Genomic DNA, 22,084 nt, shown 5'->3' with positions numbered 1-22,084 from the left:
ATTCAGACACAGAGATTGATACTTCAGCACTATTTCCTGATTCCTGAACTTATTTTTTCAGCAGATGGAACTGGATACAGAATTACCACTGTCTGACCTACAAAATAAAGGACTGACTCAAGAAATTACTGACAAACTTCCTAGGTCTTGAAGTACAGCCTTATATCATTTTCATTTTGTATCAGCTGTCCTCTTAGAGGCCTCTGAAATTCAAGTGGTATTTGTTTATTCTATTATTTTCATATATTAGTTTAGTATGACAACTGAGTCCCATTCCTAAAATGAGAACTAGAAAAAAATGAGAATAGCAAAGTTAGAGAATTTTGACAGCCAGGTGGGATGAATCTAAAGTGATTGGATGGATACCAAAAGGGCGGAGTAAAAAGCATTTGGGGCCAGATATTGCTGCAAAACTTTTAGTACAGTCCACAGTGTGGCACCCCTGACCCCCGCCCCAACACACACACACATACACACAGCACACTAAGCAGTCCTATAAGGCAAGCTGAATAACATTCTTTAAAAGCAATGCATCAAATGTTGAATGCATCCTTTTGCTAGAATGCAGCTGGTTTGCAATACACAGAGAAGTGGACTGAGAAAAGAATGACAACAGATTAACATAAAAAGAACATCTGGCACTCAATTTGCACAGCTCACATGTAAAACTGATCAGCTCTGACATCCCGTGCATACAAATGTATGAGAGAGCCTTCCTTAAAGGTGCTCCTCAAGGCCGAGTCCATGAATACTTGGAAAAAATCTCATATTGTTTCCCAGCTTCAGAGTGGTTAATGTTCTCTGTACAATGAACTTAGGACAACTTTGGTGATCTCTTACTGAGGCTACTCAGTGACCATAAAAAAACCACATAAACTAGTCCTCTTTTGATAACCAGGAACAATATGGCCTATGTGTATCCACAATGTGTGTTTTGTAAAAAATGATCTATCATTGATATAACCAAAAAATTAACTAAAAACTGACATGTAGTGTCTTAAAATCACTTTAACTCAATTGCATACAGTTCAAATTCAGCTGAAAGCACTTAATTTGCATTTTATTTTCTAGGATCACACCCTAAAAAATGTATATCCATCACGTAAACGTATTTCCTCATATTTGATTAATTTTCATAATTTCCATTCTTCATGCAACCAAAAGATATATGCTCAAAAATACAAACACACACACAACACAAACTAGCCCTATGTGTTAACATGACATCAGACAATGAATGAAATGAATTACAGTAACCTGGTTTCTTATGAGCAAGAAGCAAGCTCATCAGTAATGTCAAAAACTGAGTTAGAATCCATTCCTCACTTATCGATGAGATCTGGTTCTAAAGACCATGTCACTGGTCTATGTGAAAAGTGGTATTACACAAACTTGAGGGTAGCCTGAGTTTGTGTTTGAGAATTCACTGTACTTTTAAGATTACCACAGCAAATTTCCTTAATTCTTAAAGAATCAGACTTTTTAAAAACAAAAATCCTTTGTAATCCAAAAAAATGTCAAAACAAAATTCTTTGCAGTCCCAAAAACTGTCAGGATATCTTTAACTATCATATATTCAATAGCAATCATTACCATTTAGAGCCAAAGTTAACCTGACAGTTGTATCAAGGCTTTATCAATGTTTTATTGTCCAAGCAAAATTCTTAATAATTACTGTATATAAATGCCCTTCTCTTACGCACAACCTTCAGGCTGTAAACCTTATTTATAATCAAAGACCTTTTTCAATAAACTTCTGTACAGGACATTTTCACATCTCATTCAATTGTAGGTAACTGGTAAGCAGATTCTCCATACTGATGCTAGCAGAGTCTAGTACACAAAATCTCCTTCAGAAAAAGACCTACATCGTCAAATTAGTCATCTCGATTTTATTTACAAATCGCTTAAAACCTAATAAACATTCCCAAGAACACTCGAGTCATATCAGAATATTTTCTAAAAACATGTCCAGTAATTGTAGAACACTACAACATCCAATTAGGTTAGATTTAATCATTTGTTTTCTTTTAGCAACTAACTGGAATTAACTATTTACAGGAAAAATAAAATGAAGAAATGCTTTCGTTAACTGACTTGGGGTCAAGTGCCATTAAACGTGGGTCATAAGAAACAATAGCAGCCACTCTTAGTTCCCCTATGCCTTTAACCAATGGTTCTCAACTGGGGGTCCGCGGACCACAAGGGGTCCGTGACTATATACAGCGTAGGAGGTCTGCGAGAAGTTTTGGAAAATCACAATAATAATACAAATATAAATAAATAAATAATGACAAAACAACAACAACAATTCTGGTCTGGGGACCCCCAGTTGAGAACCAATGCCTTAAACTACCTAACAAACGATACAATTTAAGTTTCCCTATTAACGAGTACACTCCAGCACAGTTCCCTTTTATTCATTCTTATCTTTCATTTTTCATGTAATTTGATTTCAACTAATTTAAATGGCATTAATAACACATTCAGTTAAATTTCAAAGTTCTTTACTATTACTTGAAATCAGTTTATACTTCAGTGATTTTGTATTGCACGGGTACTCTCCTCGGAAAGCTTATCAGATCTCAACTTATCAGAACTCGTTATCTACTAGAAATCTAAAAAATTTGGGGGAAAAAGATTGGTTTATGTAGGAAATGAAAGCCTGGCCAAGTAGTCTTAGCAAGGCACAGATGTTAAAATGAACGCATGCAACAACTGCCTGTCTAGAACTATAAGGCACGGGTTCCTTGTGTTCGTCTGCTGATCTTGTGTAAGTGTGTAGTGTAGTGACAGTACTGTACTATTCCACCTAGTGTGGCGATTCTCTCTCTCTCTCTCTCTCAAAATTATTTTGAAAACATGTGCACAATACTACATGATTAAGAAACAACAAAACCCATTAAAAATACACAAAAGTTTTATCATACTTTATGAACAAAAGTCTATGGTCTCTGTAACCAATTACTGTACTACAACTGAATGACAAAATTTTAAGAAAAATCCTGCCATACTATCCATAATACCATAAAAAATAAAGAAAACGCAGAAAACATACACGCACAATAAAAAGATAATTTTTACAAGTTATTTAAAAAAAAAAATTCTATTTTCAAATTATCCACTTGTCAAAGCTACTCTACGCTAGAAGTCTGATGGACTCCAGGTGTGCCACCTACTGATTGGGAGACAAGCAGTCTGACTGTGGAAGAAGCAAAGAGATACCAACACTAAGAACATTTATGCACCAATCCTTGATCATTTCCAGATCACCATGTCAAGCATGGTAGTTTATTTTTTCTGAATCCCATATTTTTTTTCTTTCTTTCAAGTCACTGAGTTCTAAGTGGCATTTACGACCATAGCCAACACAATGTTAGGTGATACAAAGGCATCATTCAGCCAAGTTGCAAGACTACATGGTTTTATTTCTTTGTTGAAAGTGAATGTCATACTCTCTTCATCCCACAAACTTGTGGTCTGAAATTCAGTGATTCCATTACGGACTAAGATGTCCTGAGTCGCCTACAGCCTATGCTGTTGCAAAATAATATTAGCAGAATTATTATTACTATTATTATTATTATTACTTAGATGAACCCTATTCATATGGAACAAGCCCACAGGGGCCACTGACTTGAAATTCAAGTTCCAAAAAAAACACTGTGTTCATTTGAAAGAAATAACAGAGGGTAAAAGGAAATGCAGAATGAAGAGATCAGTCATTAGAAAAGAGAATATAAATTACCAATGAATAAATATAGATAAAATGTAAGTACCGTAAATTATAAAATATTTTACAAGGGGAACTGCTTTGCAGTGGTAATGCACAGCATATGTCCATGAACTTTTGAGGATCCAATTATTGTATACAACATCCTCAGGGAGACGGTTCCGCAGTCCAACAGTGTGAGGAATAAAGGACCTCCACAGCTGAGAATTTCAACAGCAAGGCACATTTACTGCATACTGGTGCTGCCGTTCTGCAAATCTGTATATCATTACGGTACACATTATCTTCATGTATTGTTTAATTAAATAATGTAATGTGTATGAAATATCCTGTAAGGACATGTACGTAAGACTCCTTGGCTACAATGCTAGTTTTTTGCTATTGTTAAAAATAAAGCATTTTGTAGATAAATTTCTATGAATGAATGAAAAGCATAAGATAGAAGTTAGGTCTGGATAGAAATTACATGGAATTACCGTGTATGGGCTAATAGAGCTGCTGGTGATATACCTTAAATGTTTTGATGCAAGCTACACTGTGGTGCTTCGTGCAAAGCACAAGACAAATTCAGCCCTGATTATGAGATTTCTCTAGGCAGGATAAACTACATACTACCCAAGACTGGCAAATCTTATTTTGCAAAAAAAGGAAACAAAACTTCAAGATCGTCACAACCAAATTAAAGTCATGTCCTTAAAATAGCATTTAAAATACTCCAGATCAAACAAGTCAAACCAAGACGAGAAAACAGGGTAGCAAAGTGCATAATAAAAACCCCAAGTTCTCCTAAACCCATACCATACAAACAGCAGTAAGTGAAGACTGGAACTGGCCTTCTCACAGAAAATGGATCTCTCACCACACCACAGTCAAAATTCTGAATGCCTACCAGTTAGCAATAGGCTAATCCTCAGTACATTCATTCCCAGACAAAGTCAAAGACAGGAAGACCATGATAAATTTGACTAGCCTACGTTCTTTGACCAAAGTGGCAACGATCTCTAGGAACTATACAGTAATACTTTCAGGAGAAATGACTGAAAAGGAAGTGATATGTTCAGAGTTAACTCAGCAGCCAGCCCAGCCAACTTCTGGGCAATGCTGCTGATATCAGGCAAAATAGACCAGAGGAAACCTGTCATCTCCTAAGGTAGGTATCATTTACAATTACTGAAATTGAATAACTCTTCATGTACTGCATACAATCACTTGCCCAGCACTGAAGCCAAACAGCAGAAGCTATCTACCCAAACCACATCACTACTGTATAACACTGACACACCTTTTTATAGAGACCTTTGAGAAAATCATATACAGAGCAATGAACTATAATTCAAAACAATTATCTCAATATTTAGTACAAAATTGCAGATGTACAGACTTAAAAACATAATCTGCAAAAGTCCATTAATAAATGAAAAATAACATGAGACACAAATCAAACATCTAATCATTAACGATATCCTCTCTACCACCTAACATGACGTTGTATGGGAGATCTACATTATCACAGGAATCAAACAACAAGTATTTCATCAGAATCTACAACTGTGATGTGAAAATGACACTATCTCATCTTTGCCTAGTCTTTCTGCAAAGTTATCATGTCATACTAAGCAACATGCTACAAATGAACTATAAACCAATTAAAACCTAAATCTTGGCCATTCAATTTTACAACAATCCTAAAAATTTTGTCAGATGTTCTCTGCCTCAACTTACTCTGTATCATGAACCTGCCAAGACTGCTTGTGACATTATACTTTCCTTTCAAGACCTCTAACCTTTATACAGTAACTGTCTACCTCACTGTACCTCCATTATAAATAAGCCCATGCACACATTTAAGCTTAAGTTCGATAAGTTCCTAGATTTCCTGCCAGGTGAGCCTATTTGCAATGTAACCAGTCATTTCAGAAGTTGTAGTAAATCCGTAAGTCAGATCCAACATCACTGCTTTCAATGACTACACCCAGTAACACAAGGTCCACATCTGAGGAGCTTGATAAGGTAATCCCCAAACCCCTAAAGGGGTGGAACAATATCTGGTATACAAGATTCAGTACTAGGCATAAAAATGAGCCTGTGTCCAATACGCCATTAATTTCATCAATATGACCAATATCAACTCCTGCAATGCCAAGACCTATATAGGCTTACAGAATGAAAGTAAATAATATGTGTAGATATTACAGAAAGGAACAAGTTTCCAAACAGACAATGAAAAAGAAATTAAAGTTTATGTTTCAGAAGAGGTCACAGTAAATGAGGGAGAAAGTAAAGATGAAAATCCTCTCCCAAATGCCACCCCGACTAATTGCTGAGTCAAGTTGAAAGGCTTCATAAGCTGAGTACTATGATGCAATTGTGCTTGAAGGAAGATCTAATATTAAATGAAGTCAGCAGACCTTTCCATTGCATTTCATGGTATAGGCTACACTATGAAAAACTCATCTCATAATGATAAAAAGAAGTCTGTGCTTAAACCATTCCTTTGCAGGTCATAAGTGTTTTGATTAAAAATTGTTGTTGTGTATGACAAACATAAAAAAAAAAAAAGTTTCAATGTTGTATGCCCCCCTAGGGTTATAATAAACAAATATGTACAATCAAGTCTAGGCTAGCTAATGCAGCCTAGGGAATGAAACCTCTTAGCATAGTTATGGCTAGGAGCTCTGAACAAAGGCATTTACCTACCTCAGTAAATTTCATGAAGTGAATTGTTGCTTTATAGTTCAATGTTGCCTATGCACATTGAGTAGGTCAAAGAAATTGCAAGGTTAGTGTGGGGTTTTGGGGTACCCTTGCATGGCCTAATTATAGAACCATTCCCTAAACCAATGCTAACTGATGTACCGGTACCAAATAATTTTGTATTCATTTTTTTCAAATTAAAGATATCTGTATTTCTACACAACTTTCTCCATTCAACTATTATGCAACTGTGACTGACAGGAGATCTAACATCATAAAGGAAGAAGACCTTTCCATAAATTATATAAATGGTATACACAATGAAAAACTCAATCTCATGATAACAAAAGATCTTTTAGGGTTAAAACATTCATTTGCAGTCTAAAGTGTATTTATAAAACAATGCTGTCAAGTACCATAAGAAGAACATAACAAAAAGCTTCAATGTTGTATGCCATCCCAGTGTCATAAATAAGCAGTCAAGCCTAGGCTAGCTAGAGGAGCCTAATACCTGCAACCTCTTAGCATAGTCTAAGCTAGCAACTCTTAAACAAAGACACTAATTAACTCTACATATATTTAATGATGCTGTTGCTTTATAGGTTCAATGTAGCCTATGTAGGCTAGAATTGAGGAGGCCAAATGAAATTGTCAAATGGTTACACTAGGTTTTTGGGTCCTGCAGAGGTAGATATTACTACATATTATTGCATTTTAAAACAGACTATACCAGTTGGGAATTTTTGAAAATCACCAAAAGGAGTCAGCACCTCATTTCATATGCATATAAAAATAGTTAGTAGATCTTTTTCATACTGAATGTGGCTAGTACAGTATTTCAACTGCCAACTAATGTAGGCTATCATAAGTAATTTTATATGAATGTTTATTTTATTCAAATTACAGACATCTGTATTTCTCCACATCTTTCTCCATTCAGATATTATGCAACTGTGCTTGACATGAGATCTATTATCATAAACTAAGAAGAACTTTTCGCAGAATTATAAAAATAGGCTATGCACAATGAAAAACTATAATAAAAGAGTTTTTATAGTTGAAACATTCATTTGCAGGCTAACATAACAAGAAGCTTCACTGTTGTAGGCTATACCATCCCAGTGTTATAGACAATAAGAGTAAAGCCTAAGGTAGCTAGGGCAATCTAAGACATGAAACCTCTTAGCACAGTCTAGGCTAAGAACTCTAAACAAAGACATTTACTGACTTAAGTGTATCGAATGAAGTGAATTGTTGTTCTGTAGGTTCAATGTAGCCTATGTTCATTGGGCAGGCCAAAGAAATTGCAAGATTGCACTAGGGTTTTGGGGTTTGCTTGCAAAGGCTAATTTGTATTATTCTCTAAACCACAAACAGCAGTTTTTGCAACCCACCTGGGCCCAATTAGCACAGTAAAAAAAAAAAAAAAGTGTTTGTTTTTTCCACGAAATATATAACCTATATATATTAAAGACCTACAACATGGGAACTTGGATGGAAAGTGCACAAAACACTACGAAAAATCAAATACTCATTTCACATCCAAATTCATATCAGGAAAAAATCAGTACAGCCTACCCTTAAAGACAATCTTCCTTTTCATATTGGATGTGGGCTAACTATTCACACTGCCACCTCATTTATCATACTTAATTTTCCATGCATGTTCATTTTTCCAACTACAGATAACTGTACTTTTACTAATATTGTTCCAATTAAATATAATTCCTCATAGTTATCATTGTAACTATTGTACTAGTAAAAATGACCAAATGACATAATGTATATCTGTAATTCACACGATGCCAAACAGTTTGTGGTCAACCAGAGAGTGATTAACAAATAAGATAAAAGTAAAGGACTACAGGTAAGATCTCACTACAGTACCACACACAATGTTTCCTCATATAGACCAAACAAAGGGAATACTGAAATGGCTAAACATTAAAAAAATAATTACAATTTCTGATCATGACAGTATACTCTAATAATCTCTAATAATCTTCCAGCATAAGTGATAGCCATTTTTCAGAATGTGAACTCAAATATCTACATGATATTGAGGACCATTCAATAATTTCCACTGTGAATTCAACTTTGCATAAAGCTAAATAAAATTAAATATACCCCAAAAAATGGAAATCTAGTTCAATAATTTCCACTGTGCATTAACATTGCAAAAGATGAATAAATCTAAATACACCACAAAAATGGAAATCTAATTCAATAATTTCCACTGTGCATCAACTTTGCAAAAGATGAATAAAACTAAATATACCACAAAATATGGAAATCTAATCCAATTATTTCCACTGTGCATCAACTTTGCAAAAGATAAATAAAACTAAATATACCACACAAAAAAATGGAAATCTAATTCAATAACTTCCACTGTGCATCAACTTTGCAAAAGATGAATAAAACTAAATATACCACAAAAAATGGAAATCTAATTCAATAATTTCCACTGTGCATCAACTTTGCAAAAGATGAATAAAACCAAATACAGGTATACCACAACAAATGGAAATCTAGATCAATAATTTCCACTGTGCATCAACTTTGCAAAATTTGAATAAAACTAAATACACCACAAAAAATGGAAATCTAATTCAATAATAAATTTCCACTGTGCATCAACTTTGCAAAAGATGAATAAAACTAAATATACCCTAAAAAATGGAATTCTAATTCAACAATTTCCACTGTGCATCAACTTGCAAAAGATGAATAAAATTAAATATGCCTCAGAAAATAAAATCCATTTTATGATACATAACAAAACATAAAACACACACACACACAGGATAAAAGCGAAGTAACTGGAAGTTTTATTTGGTGAAAAAAAGAAATATCTAATTGCTTGTGGAAACCAAAAAATAAAACAAAAGAACATAAAATCCAAAACTAGGAAACCCAAACAAAACCAGTGTGCCAGTGTGTTACTGCAAAGGTATACAGTATCCTCTAACCTAAACTAACCTAACCCAAGGTGCTCGCTTTATGCCTACCCCAAGCAGGCCAGTGAAAAATCTGACATAAACATCATCAATGACAATGATAGCATTAGGTCTGACATAATCATCAATGATGACAATGATAGCATCGGGTAAAGTTGACAATGTACTTCATATTAACTGTCAAATCTACATTGTCATACCATTCAGAAATCTAAGTCTTCACATTTCTCTGTCCTCTTACCATAACATTGGAGCTTAATGTACCTCTTGGTTCTGCAATGTTATTGTCATTTGCTCCACTTGAAAATAATTTAATCATGAGTTGTCATATTAGCCTACATATTATTGGGGGGATAATTTTCTGGATAAGAAAAGGTAAATTATACACTAAATCCTTCTAGGGGGTCTTACCCACACAAAAAGCCAATGTATAATAATTTAAGCATTTGTCCTGATACATAGGCTATTATTGAGGAATAATTTCCTGATAGAAGTAAATTGTGGACTAAATAGTTTTAATTTTTCCTTCTTGGAGATCTTACTTAAATAATAATCAAATATATAATAATTTAATCATGATTTGTCTTATTGCATATTACTGGGGGATAATTTCTTGGATAAGAAAAAGTAAATTGTGAACTGCATTCTTTTGAATTAATTTTCCCCTTTAGGGTAGGTCTTACTCACATATATAATAATACAATATATAGTAATTTAATCATGATTTGTCTTATTACACGATGAAAAATTAAACTGTGAACTAAATCCTTGTCAATTAATTTTTCCATCTTGGGGTCTTAATAAATAATCTAACAAAATAATTTAATCAAGATCTGTCCTATTACATATTATCAAGGGATAATATCTAATTAGTAAATAGTGAAATAAATCATTTTTAATTAACTTTTCCCTTTTTTGGGGTCTTACTCGTATAACCATAGGAAAATTTAGACGAACTTTTACAACGCTATGCAATACAGTGAACTATATTTCTATAGGCTATATAGAGAAGATTGGTATTATATCATTTGGCTTAACCTAACCAGAAATTTGAAGAACACTACTTTCAACATACCATAGACTTTGCCGTTACATTGTAGGGGAGAAGATTCTTTCCACTCACAGCCTTCGACGTGGTGGACGGTGTTGGCGGCACGTGAGCATGGCCTGTGGTAACACCAGGGGACACGGCCGACGTGTTGCACGACGGCTGCCCCTGCCCCTGGGAGCCGAGCTTGTGTTGCCACATTGCCAGGCGATCGCTGGGAGTGCTCGAAGAGGTACTGGTGCTGCTGTTTTGACTCATGACGCTGCTGTGGCTGTAACTGACTCCTAAGGCTACGCTTCGCACAGCAGATGAAGGGTACGGTGGCGGTGGAGGGGGAACCTGACCTATGTGCCCAGTAATGAGAGTTGAGGGGACAAAGGCCTGCACCTGAGGGACACTTCTCACCACAGAGGAGGATGGGTACGGAGGGGGAGGTGGTGGTACAATGAGCTGCTGCTGAGCCGCCCTTACAACGGAGGAAGGATAAGGAGGTGGGGGAGGTGGGGGTGCTGAAGAACCCCTTAATATACTCTGTGGTGTAGATGGCGTGGAGGGAGTGGAGGGAGTCGAAAGATTTGGTGAGTGGGTCCCTTGAGAAGTCGGAGTATTTGAGAACGTTAAATGCTGCAACTGTCGCACAACAGACGATGGGTACGGAGGAGGTGGAGGTGGATCTGCTCCCGACACACTCTTTAAAACATCTATATTAGCGTAATTATGATTTGACACCAATGGAAAGAGTGCAGAAGTACCACGTGAATTTACATACGATATCGAAGAGTCACTAATATCTAATGAAGACACTGAACTTATACTGGGAGGCTTCCCCGGATAAGGCGGAGGCGGTGGGAGAGCAGTGGGGCTAGGTGTGGCCACTGGAGTGTGCGTTGGCCCTGTTAGACCCAGAGAATGTGGCGGTATAGGTGGGGGAGGGAGCGACGGGTCATGATAAATTCCTCGATGTCTGACGGTATCGCTGCTCACACTCCACTGAGAACTATGACGCGCGTTTTCCTGCACGTAAGCGTTATTTCTTGGAATAACAAACTGTTTCCCTTCTAAGTCCTGTTCAATTCTCGGAGGCAAATGCCTATTTGATAACGTAGGCCTGTGGAGACCGCCCTCCTCCAAAATGGTCTGACTAGCTAAGCTCGTTCTGTCTAAACTAGAACCCTGCAAGGAATGTACAAAACTGCTTCGCGGACTGGAATGTTTCGAATCTTGCGAACTTATACTAGAACAACTACGCATTTGTTTTCTTGATAATCGAGCCGCTAAACTACCCCATGCCCGTAGTGGTGGTGGTACATGCTGTACGTATGAAGCTGTCCCACCACCAGGTTAGGTTTCACAACGTCACTGGAATGATGCGTCACAGGAATGACTCGCGAGTTCTGTCCGGAATTCTGAGAATCGTGGCTGCTGCCGCCACTCAGGCTCGAGCGAGGGCTGGAATGGGCAGAGTTGTTGCTTAGGGTCGTCCTCCCATAGATGGGCGGGGGCTCGTACTTCACATGGCCGGAGTACAATACATTACTATGGGGTGGTAACTTTGACACTGGAATAATATTGTTCCCACCATTCACAAAGGGCTGCTGCAGCTGTCCACCGACCAGCCCTTTGGAGAGGCTGCTGCTGCTGACGACTGTGGTCGTGGGGGCGATGTGGGCAAACCCCACAGTGGTGGGTGTGGTGGTGGTGACCCCAGTGATTAGGCCTGTCACACCTGAGCCGTTGACCACCAGATGAGGTCCGCTGGAGGAGGAAGAGCAGGAGGGTGACGAGGAGGACGCCGACGAAGGGACGGCGCCTGTGGGGGTTAGGACAGAGACAACGGGCCCGTTGCTGTTGTTGCTGCTGGTACTCGACACCACCACCACCACAGAGTCGGGCGTCTTGGGCGTGGCAAATTTGGACGCCGCGATGATCCTGCGGGAGTCCAAGACCCGTAGGCGATGAGAGAATGCACGAAGGGAGTGCGGAGGGAGTTCGCGAGGAGGACGACACTACAGGGAGCGAGGACCTCTCCTGGATCAGACTCTCGATGGCGCCGATGCGTTGCCAAAGGAGGCTGGGCCAGAGGAGAGGAGCAGGAGCAGCCCCTCCCTCCCTCTCCCGTTGCTCCTCCTCCTCCTGTAGCGTCTGCGCCGCCGCCCGCGCCTGCGCTGTTCTGGCCGTTCATAGACACTCTCGACAGTATACGCCCGTAGCCCATACCGTCCAGGTGGGTAGGATTCTCGCCGCCCATTCCGCCGTTAGAATGGGCGGCCTCCTCCTGCTGGAAGATGTTAATGTTTTGCAATATTCGGTTCGTCTCAAGGGCATGGTCGTTCCCATACCTGGCCATGGTTACCTGGGGCACTCGCAGCTACATCTTTCGTCGAATATCGACCAACGGAACTCGGACGCAACACGAATTTCATTTAATGTTGACACATAACTTCACGAACTCAAAATCCACAATACACAAGTGTCAACGCGGAGGGATACGCTCACCACATTCTAAACAATGAAATTTGCATTTTCAATTTCGCACAATTGCCCTTTAAGATTATATCTATCTGGTCAGGAAATTTTATTAAATCTGTTATCTAACGTTTAATTCACTCTATATACATTTTCAAGTGGTAATTTTCTCAAAATTTCTCGTACTACTTTTCGTTGAAGGATTCCATCACGAGAGGGCAGCATATCCGTATTGTTTTCCTCTAGTTAAAGAAAACGATAGGCATGTATGGGTGACTATGGTTTTTAAAAAGATCCCCTCCACTATATGGAATACAAACGTAACTGATTATATTGCATATTTTAAATAACTAATTTTTTCACTTATAACTACAAAGTCATTATTCCTATAAATTTCTTTCTCTTTACATTAAATTTTCAATCTTAAACATATTTAAATATCATAAAAAATGCATCTAGACCCCAACATACACTAAGCTGTCTGCTTCATACTTTCTTATACTTTGAACTTCCTGGACATACACTTCTTCCATATCTAGCCCTGAACACTTCTGGGTACAATGTGAAGTGATGCAGAGATCCTTGTATCACAAATAGGTTATAGTTTTCTAGTAACAATAACTTAGTATATCTTAGACAAAGTAAAAATTGCCAGGCAAACTGTTCAGAACTGCTATATGGAACTGTCTACCGCTCATTCATCAATTAATAGTTACTAAATACCTTTATTATCATGCAAATGAATATAGAAGAGAGCCAGCCACGGTAAGAGAATTAGCTACAGGATTAAAATTTTATGTAAGTAAGAAATTAGACAAAATAAAGAGGACAAACTAAATACAAATGCACCAATTATTTTAATACTCTTTCAAGCTTTTCTGGTCCTATCTCTTACTTTGCTAGATTTTCACATATTCTGATACACTCAAGGATGCCCAGCTCTCCAGCAGCTTTTATTAAATCACTTATTTCAGGTGGCCCTGTAATTCAGCTTCACTCTTGTATGTTATTATTGAAGTCCCTAATCAAGGTTAAACAGTGTCATCTGAGATGTTAAGTAAGAATTATGCTCAAAGCATCATTACCAATCAATATTGCAGCCATCTTTCACAGATAAATTACTAATAACTACATTTTCCCTAACCAAACATCAGTCATTCACTAAAAAATGACTGGCATACTTCACTAAGAACTGCAGTTTGAATTCTTTCTCTGTAGTTACCATCTATAACCATCTGTTCCTCTGCTCCTCTGAGATTCTAGGTGACCTTGAAATTTTTACCATTACCTGAATCTGCAGCCATCAAATAAGTTATTAGTTAATACCTGCATTAACAACTTACCTACAAGTGTTTGTCAGTCAGTGCATCTAGAATACTATTTCAGCATCCTTAGTGTATAGATAACTGAGGTCACTGAAGCCTCCATAGGCATAGTATTATGAACTTCAACTCAGTGATTTGGTAACTATTTAAAACAATCATGTACTAGTACACTCTATGGGCAAAAGATACAATTTACAAATCAAGAGCTACTCTTGGTTCTCAGCACTCTAAAGAAATGGTAGGACACTGACTTTAACTTCCAATTAAGTGGACTTTCCTCCTCTAAAGACAATGAGAAACACACTTTGGGTAAAATCATTCTTCAGCCAAGTTCTGTAAACAGAAAACACTCACTGGGGACTGATTCCACAAGAAGATACAGTTAACAAGTCTGTCAGTAAAGTAAGAAAAAACTTTTGATATTTCTTCAAAACAAGTTTACAATACAGGATACAAAATAAAATGAAGAATTATCTTTAGAGCAAACAGCACCAAAAACAAGAGACCAATCTGGGATGGAAATGGCATTTACAAGCATAAGTTCACTGGAACCAATACTCTGCAGTAGATGAACACTAACAATTCCTTGCAACTATCTGTAATCCAAATTTGTCTACCAGTACCTTGGATGCTCTTTTGAGTAGCACCTAGTGCGTCTTGCATGGCATACTATATTGAGCACTATGGGTTCTTAGTTGAATACCTTGTTTTATAGCTATAATCCATTACAGTGTACAGTACTTAACAGCTCTTTTCATTTCTTCCCACCAACCTTTCCAGTTTCAACTTTACTTTGATTCACATTCACTTTTACCCTTACTTAACCAATAGTTATCTTTGGGTGGTCAAATACATGCCTGGCAAAGCACACTTCATTCTGGATTATTAGTTATCAGCTTAGAAGTAACGTTCTTTCATTGCTTGCTGTAAATTTCTTTCACATGATAAAATTAGTAATCTCAATTTGAAGCCAAGTAACTACTTGAAACATTAAAAATAAAACAATAGTCAAAATTATGCATTGTTATTTATGTCAAGTATTGCATATTAAAGTTTTTGTGATTTTATATTTTGGACTAATTTAGTGAAGAGTTCTCTATGAACTGCTACTAGCTGCATAGAGTTAAACCATCCCCCACTCTCTCCTGACATACCAGTGGTACCAAACATCAAAATCTTTATGATAAATTTTCTACAGTTGATGTCATCAGTTTCAAATGGTTAAGAACAGTTTCTTTGGACTCACCCCTTTAAAGTGACTAATGGTCCACCTCATAAAATTCCTTTGATCCCTTTTAATCGAACAAATAAAATAAAGGTAGATCTGCATTTGCAAAAGAACTCTGGGTGTATTATAGAAGATATTTTGAGGAATTTGAATCTACAGCAATTATTGCCAAATACAATTCTACTGACTTTATCATCAAGTAAGTAAGGTTTCCATTTTCCTGTTAAAATCACAGTAATGATTATGTTCTTTCCAAGTATCATACTTACGAACTCAAAATCTGTGTAGTCTTTAGCATGCAGTAGTTCCTTTTAGAGAGTGCTATAAATAAAACTCCTCACAGACGTTGAACATTTATTGATATACTATATTTACAAAATTATAGTATGGTAAATACTAATGAATTACTTAGGTCAACTGACTTCCATATTAATTCCATATTTTCAAATTCCTAATATACCTGAAAAATAACTATTGCTTGCAAAAAAAGGTGTTCTAGATATATAATTTATACAGAGTAGTGTTCAAAAACAAAACAGTATTAGTGGGAGTCCTTTTTGTAAAATCGTAATCCACAGTAAATACAGCCGTGGTTGCCAGGCTGGTCCTGAAAGAGATTAGCAACAACGATATGAAAAAGGAAAACAGTCTTCTCATGATGTAAACAGATAATAGCTGTCAAAATGATAATTTTTCTTATAAAACAATTATTAGGTACAGCACTGGATTACTGAAGTTACGCTTTCAAAGCTTTGTTGAAAAAATACACTAGTTACTGGGTGTAGTGATCAAACATAATTTTGTTATATGTTCACAGTCTCAACCTGAGACTGTGATCTAAAGAGATTCTAAAGGAACATTTTCTTATCATGAAACTGCACAAGAATCTATTAGGCTTGATTTTTGCTTTTGATGTACAAAAATGTATACAAATAAATAAACAAATAATCTACTTACCAAATTGATGTAAACTCTTGGATGACCCAGTGAACCAGGACCACCATCACAAGCAACAACACGAGCATCAACACCCTTTGGAGGGACTTCTGAATCAAGTCTATGGCCCATCGCTCATTTGTTTGTCTTGGGGTACTTACGAATCTCGCATTCCGGCTATCATTTGGATCAAAAGCCTGTAGGATACAATATATAAATTTAGAAAATACCTAAAATGCAAACTGCAGTCACATGAAGAAAAATCTTTACCTCATTACAGCCATTCCAATTTTAATTATAAAAAATATGGTTTTTATTAAAAAAAAAAATAATGGTATTTTTATTAGTGCCTACTCTTGTTCTGCCTTAAGGCTAGTCCCCAGAGAATAGTGCAAATTCAGGATAGTTTCACTATTTCTTAGATATACAAACCAAGTCTTTTATCTGGACACACCTTTGATGATAATTGGTCCCATCACTTAAGACTGACAAAAAGTTAACTACATGCAGTTAAGTGTCATCCAATGCAAGAGAATAACCGGGTCCTGTTATAAGGTTTTGTTCATTACATGAACCATACTCCAGGAAAGTTAAAGGGAACCCTGTCTTTCCCATTTAGAAAACTGGAGAATGAGGTCATTAAGTAGCAGTATCATAATCCAAAGGTGAATAATAGCACTCTATATGCCACACCCAAAACTTAAAGCGAGGACAGACAGATGCTAAGTTGCGTGGCCATCCTGCATCTACCAACCATCAAGAAAACAAGTTGGGCTACCTGCACTTAGGGCACAAAGGTGGGAAAGAAACACAGCATACAATTCATTTTTTCTTCACCTATGCCCAACAATGAACCTTAAACAAGAAGAAAACTTGTCCAAGAGGACTAGGAAAAAAAAAAAAAAAAAAAAGGGGGAGGAAGCCAAAGTCAGGTTACTATCCTCAAAACCAAATTCAACTTAGAACTGACATCTTCTCCCTACTAAAGACCTAAATAGATGACTCAAAGGACACAAGGTCTGAAGAAGCGCCAAGCTCACCTTCTAGTAGGCTGGCACCTAAGTGAGAAAGCAGTAAGCATTGTGATTTGGTAAAAAAGCCAGGGGATCAGCATCATGAACGAAGTTCCAGTCATTCTATGTTTCATTTCCAGGGGAAGAATAAGAACTGTAACAAATCTTCTGACTGAAGTTGAGCTGAAGCTGGTGAATGGGGAATTATTGATGGATATCTTGTGTCGAATCCAAAGACTGTCAAGACGTGATACTGTACCACCCTTTCTTCCTACAATATGTCTGGAAGAGAAATATCCCAAAGGCTACTCTTGAGACATGTGCAATGGCAACAAATCCCTCAGAAGAATACTTAACTGGAAAGCCAATACTGTCTTGGAGGAGTGTCTACCATGTAGTGAATGAGAGATCATTCCGTCCCCCTAAGGAAATGGAAGTCCTGTTACCTGTAAATGAACTAATGATGCCAAACTACATGAATTCAACAACAGGAGAGGGTGAAAAAGGAGAGTAAGCACATGAGTGCCTCCTCCCATGGGAAGCATACAAAAATCTAGTGCAAATTTACAGTTACTGAGATATTTACCAATGAATGCTGTTATCTAATAAGACTTTTCTTAAGCTCTGCTTGTTTCAATGAAGCAGGAGAATGCCTTGCAGATGCTTTGCAAAGCTTCATGCACAATCTTATTATTAGTGTTTTGAACATTTCTGATTTGCAATTCTTTAGCAAATGAGTTAAAAATATTGGACCTCCTTTACATCCAACAATTTTGGGGGACCACAGTGGGAAACCGAGGTGTTAGGATAAGGAATACACAAAACAAACGAAATACAGGGATGTATTGTAACATCCCGTCGATACTTCCACAAGTTCTGATACTGATTAAGTTAGGGTTTATTGAACATTTTGGGAGTGAAACCACATAGTAAGTAAGGACCTGGTGATCTACATTTGTTAGGTGACAATCATTTTACTGTAATTTAAAATGCCCTATATTAAGTGGGGGTCCAGGAAGGGCAAAGCCCTGGGCCAGGTAAGGAATGGTACCCTAGGTTAAATTCGATTGCAACCATATTGATTTTAATCTACTGTACACTGCCCAAGGTTCGGTTAGGTGTTGGGTCCAGGACGGTAAAGTTTTCTTGGCCTGTTAAGGGCTATCACCCTACGTTAGGTTAGGTTAGAATACATCCCTGTATAAAGGTCGACCGGCATCCTAGGCAGGTATTTACTCCAATACCAAATCAACACTTTCCATGAGTGCCATGTTTAAATATCATAAACATAAACAAAAGAATAAATACGTCAGAAACTAAACATTTTCATATTAGCCTAAACATATTAGGGAGACTTAAGAGCACAGTATACGAAAATCTAATATCGAGTTGCGTACTTCAAGTGAAATACCTTAGGATGCATTCCTGTAACTGGTCTTACGACATTTTGTTTTACCTGACGAGTTTTGTAATTAATAGCCTACTGATTAAAAGCTACACATAAACCACATATACTTCCTACTGTTTACCTTGCAGTTTAGCCCATGCATGACCTAGAACACTGTTACATGCGCATCATCGGGGTCTTACCGAAGTCGCATCGGTTTTTCATGCAAAAATGGCTGGCTGGAGTCTTCCGAAAAATCACCCCCTAAAGTGGCCTACGGGGCCGGCAGAGGAACCACAAAAACGGCTGGGCTACTTTGAATCAAGGAAGATTGTAATAAACTCATAAAACACGAAATATGAAGTCAGAAAAATACATGACTCTCGTAATGGGCGAAATGTTAAAATGTAACGGTATTATAAATTCGCCTTAGGTAAGACATTGGTCCCAAAATTACCGTCATTTCAGCCGACTCTGCAATATTACCTGTCCCGTATGAGTTGGACTGTCATTTAGCGTGACGGAGGTCGTCTGCACACTTCTGCAGCGGCTGGAGAACGCCGCAGGGAGGGCCTGAAGACTCCGGCAGGAGATTTTGGTCAACCTCGCAACAGACATGTTTACTTCAACAGCTGATTTCGACTACTATCAGTAGAAGGCGACGGCGACTCGGATGAAAAACTGGTAAATAAGCCATTTATAGTATTGTGTCTCTTTTATGAGTAAAAAATTATCTGTTTCATTTTAAAATAAATGTAATATACGCTACATAAAATGTAAAGTTTTAGAAAACCTATCTTAATATTGAATTCAATGTAGATTTTAATACTTTTACCGGATTTATCGCTTTAATTTTACGAGTCCCTACCTAAAACTTACTTTGAATGCCTTGTAGACATGCTTGTTTTACTCCCGTGAAATACGGCAACTTACCTTCAGACAGTATATGCATTATTATTACTACTGCATAGCTCCTTCTAATTCAAATATGGCTAGACGTGATACAAATGCTAAATTATTATCAGATATTAGCCGTGAAAATGTCTACATGTTAAAACTGGAATAATTTAGCGCTCTCTCTCTCACTCGTATATTTACACACACACACACACACATATATATATATATATATATATATATATATATATATATATATATATATATATATATATATATATATATATATATATATATAATATATATATAACAAGAATAATGGCAATAACAAGATGCAGCTGCGGTTAAAACACTAAGTAACAATATCGTTCCAATTACCTTAATTAAGGATAACTTAAAGACCAATGTTGGTGATTATAATGATTATAATGAACAAAAAAAAAACACGCGAACAGAATCACAATTAATGATTCCTAAGTTGAGTTTCTTAAGAAGGTGACTTACGGCGGAAAGTTCTGCGAGAGAACCCACTTCGCTGACGACGCCGTCAGGAGCCGGTAACTTCGTCTGTGAATTGTGATATACACTGTGTCAAGGCTTTAGAAGCATCAGACTGCAATCTGCATATTAATTACCAAACCGAGAGAATAAGTAAGTGTAATTTTTTCTTAAAACACTTTGTATTTTTAGTTTTAATTAGGAAAGAGGTACAACTTTTGACCATCTTATTTGAAGGCTCCTTAACGGTGTTCTTTATCGTGTACATTATTTACGTGATGAATGTTTTTCTTAATTGTTCACGTTATCGAAGAGTTGATTTGGGCAAAACAATTTGATTTTTATGTTAATTCAAATTGTTTGTTGAAGGTCGGTTAGGTTAACACTTGACGCAACTTATGCTAGCCAAGTAATTTAGTTCTTGTCCCCCATCACTACAGATAGTTAAATGTAAAGAAATGAAGTTATTATTTTATTTTTTATGTTTATTGTATATTTTAGTATTCATTGTTTGGAATGCTAAAGGAAATTTTCAGATTTAACACTTAGGAGTCGCGACTAACTTGGGGTTCCAGGGAGGAATGCCCTAGGTTAGGTCAGGTTAACGTTAGGTACCCCTGATTAGGTCACATTCCCTCTGAAATGCGTACTACATAAATGCCCACCAGGGCTATAGCAACCCTGACCCCTCACTATGCATGTGCTCCCATATGGCATAAAGATCTTTGGCTAAAAGTTCTTGGTCTCCATAAATACAAGGGTAATACAGTACCATAATACTTTAATTCCTTGCCTAAAATGTGAACCATATTTTAACAGGCTTGTTATCCTGTGTTTCATGTATTTCTGACCATTATTGTTCTTCTATACCTCTGCAGGATTTAAAAAAAGGGTTGTTAGGCTTGGAACCCCAGTGGAGAATTTTTTTCGTTAGGGAACCAAAAATGAGTGAATTAACTCAACGGGAATGGTAAAAAATGCATAAATAAGAGGGTAAGCCTTTGGGAAAATACATTTGTCATGCCCTTAGTCAAAATTAATTATTTAATACCTTATTGAGAACAAACATGTTGCAGTGCCAATTATAGGTATGGTTTATAATCTAGCCTAAGGTGCCATGCTCTTACCTGACCGAGGGTCGATATTGTGATCTAGAACACCAAAAATGTGAAAAGGGAAGTACAGAAAATCATATCAAAATTAACCTTGCACATTGGATCCTAACTAGAAAGGGTTACATCCCAGTCTCTCGTGTAACATTTCATACAGCATATTCTTCACCCATAAGGTGGGAGGCACCTTTTGTCCTGACCTGATAAATAACCAGTAATATTCAGGAAAATGTTTATTGTAAGGTGGTAAAACTTTTGTCAGTGGAATGGATTACTTCCAGATGGATAAAGAGTAGTTTTATAAGAATAATTTTCTGTAATGTAAAAGATATTACATATAATCTCCACCAAAACTTACACACAGGGTAGCCGTTGCTGACCTGGAGAAGTTCCCTTTTAGAATTGCTGTCAGAAAACATTCAGATACAAAATCCAAAAATGCTTAAAAAGTACCTATGAATATTGCAGTTTCTGGGAATTCCTGTCACTATCCAATGCCCATGAACCTGCAACACAGCACCTTCAAAACTATAGCAGTGAACTTTGAAAATGATACAAACTTTAATATTTTTATCTGTCAATACCCTGGTACAGTAGGCCTACATATTTACTTGCCCACAGTATGCATTTAGAAAAAAAGCCAAAATTACCATTATTTATTTTTTAAGTGATTTAGAGAACAGATATATTAACTGCTGATGCTGGTCTTTTGTTTAAACATGGTTAGCCAGATAGCTAGACTTATGCCAACTGATGTACTATATGTATAGGCTAATTTAGTTTGGTA

The 22,084-nt window shown here is 36.9% G+C and overlaps 2 protein-coding genes across 2 annotated transcripts in view; both read right to left on the bottom strand.

Annotated features, from left to right (window-relative positions):
- The window catches only part of jub (LIM domain-containing protein jub), a 153,566-nt gene extending 140,648 nt beyond the window's left edge, over positions 1-12,918 (bottom strand). The window contains 4 exon segments of the mRNA XM_067108413.1: positions 10,463-11,724; positions 11,727-12,399; positions 12,401-12,509; positions 12,568-12,918. Of these exon segments, the coding sequence (XP_066964514.1) occupies positions 10,463-11,724; positions 11,727-12,399; positions 12,401-12,509; positions 12,568-12,782 (2,259 nt within the window). The 5' untranslated portion in view covers positions 12,783-12,918.
- A 2,876-nt stretch (positions 12,919-15,794) lies between these two features.
- Positions 15,795-19,457, bottom strand: ND-13A (NADH dehydrogenase (ubiquinone) 13 kDa A subunit). Its single transcript, XM_067108411.1, is given in 4 exon segments — positions 15,795-16,061; positions 16,412-16,503; positions 16,506-16,587; positions 19,277-19,457. Coding segments are annotated over 4 exon segments (372 nt in total). The 5' UTR covers positions 19,409-19,457; the 3' UTR covers positions 15,795-15,995.
- Between the last annotated feature and the right edge of the window lie 2,627 nt (positions 19,458-22,084).

This window comes from Macrobrachium rosenbergii, chromosome 9 (assembly GCF_040412425.1).
Source record: "Macrobrachium rosenbergii isolate ZJJX-2024 chromosome 9, ASM4041242v1, whole genome shotgun sequence".
NCBI classification, from domain to species: Eukaryota; Metazoa; Arthropoda; class Malacostraca; order Decapoda; family Palaemonidae; genus Macrobrachium; species Macrobrachium rosenbergii.
The sequence above is the reverse complement of the archived record's forward strand: the minus strand, read 5'-3'. Positions and strand labels throughout refer to the sequence as shown.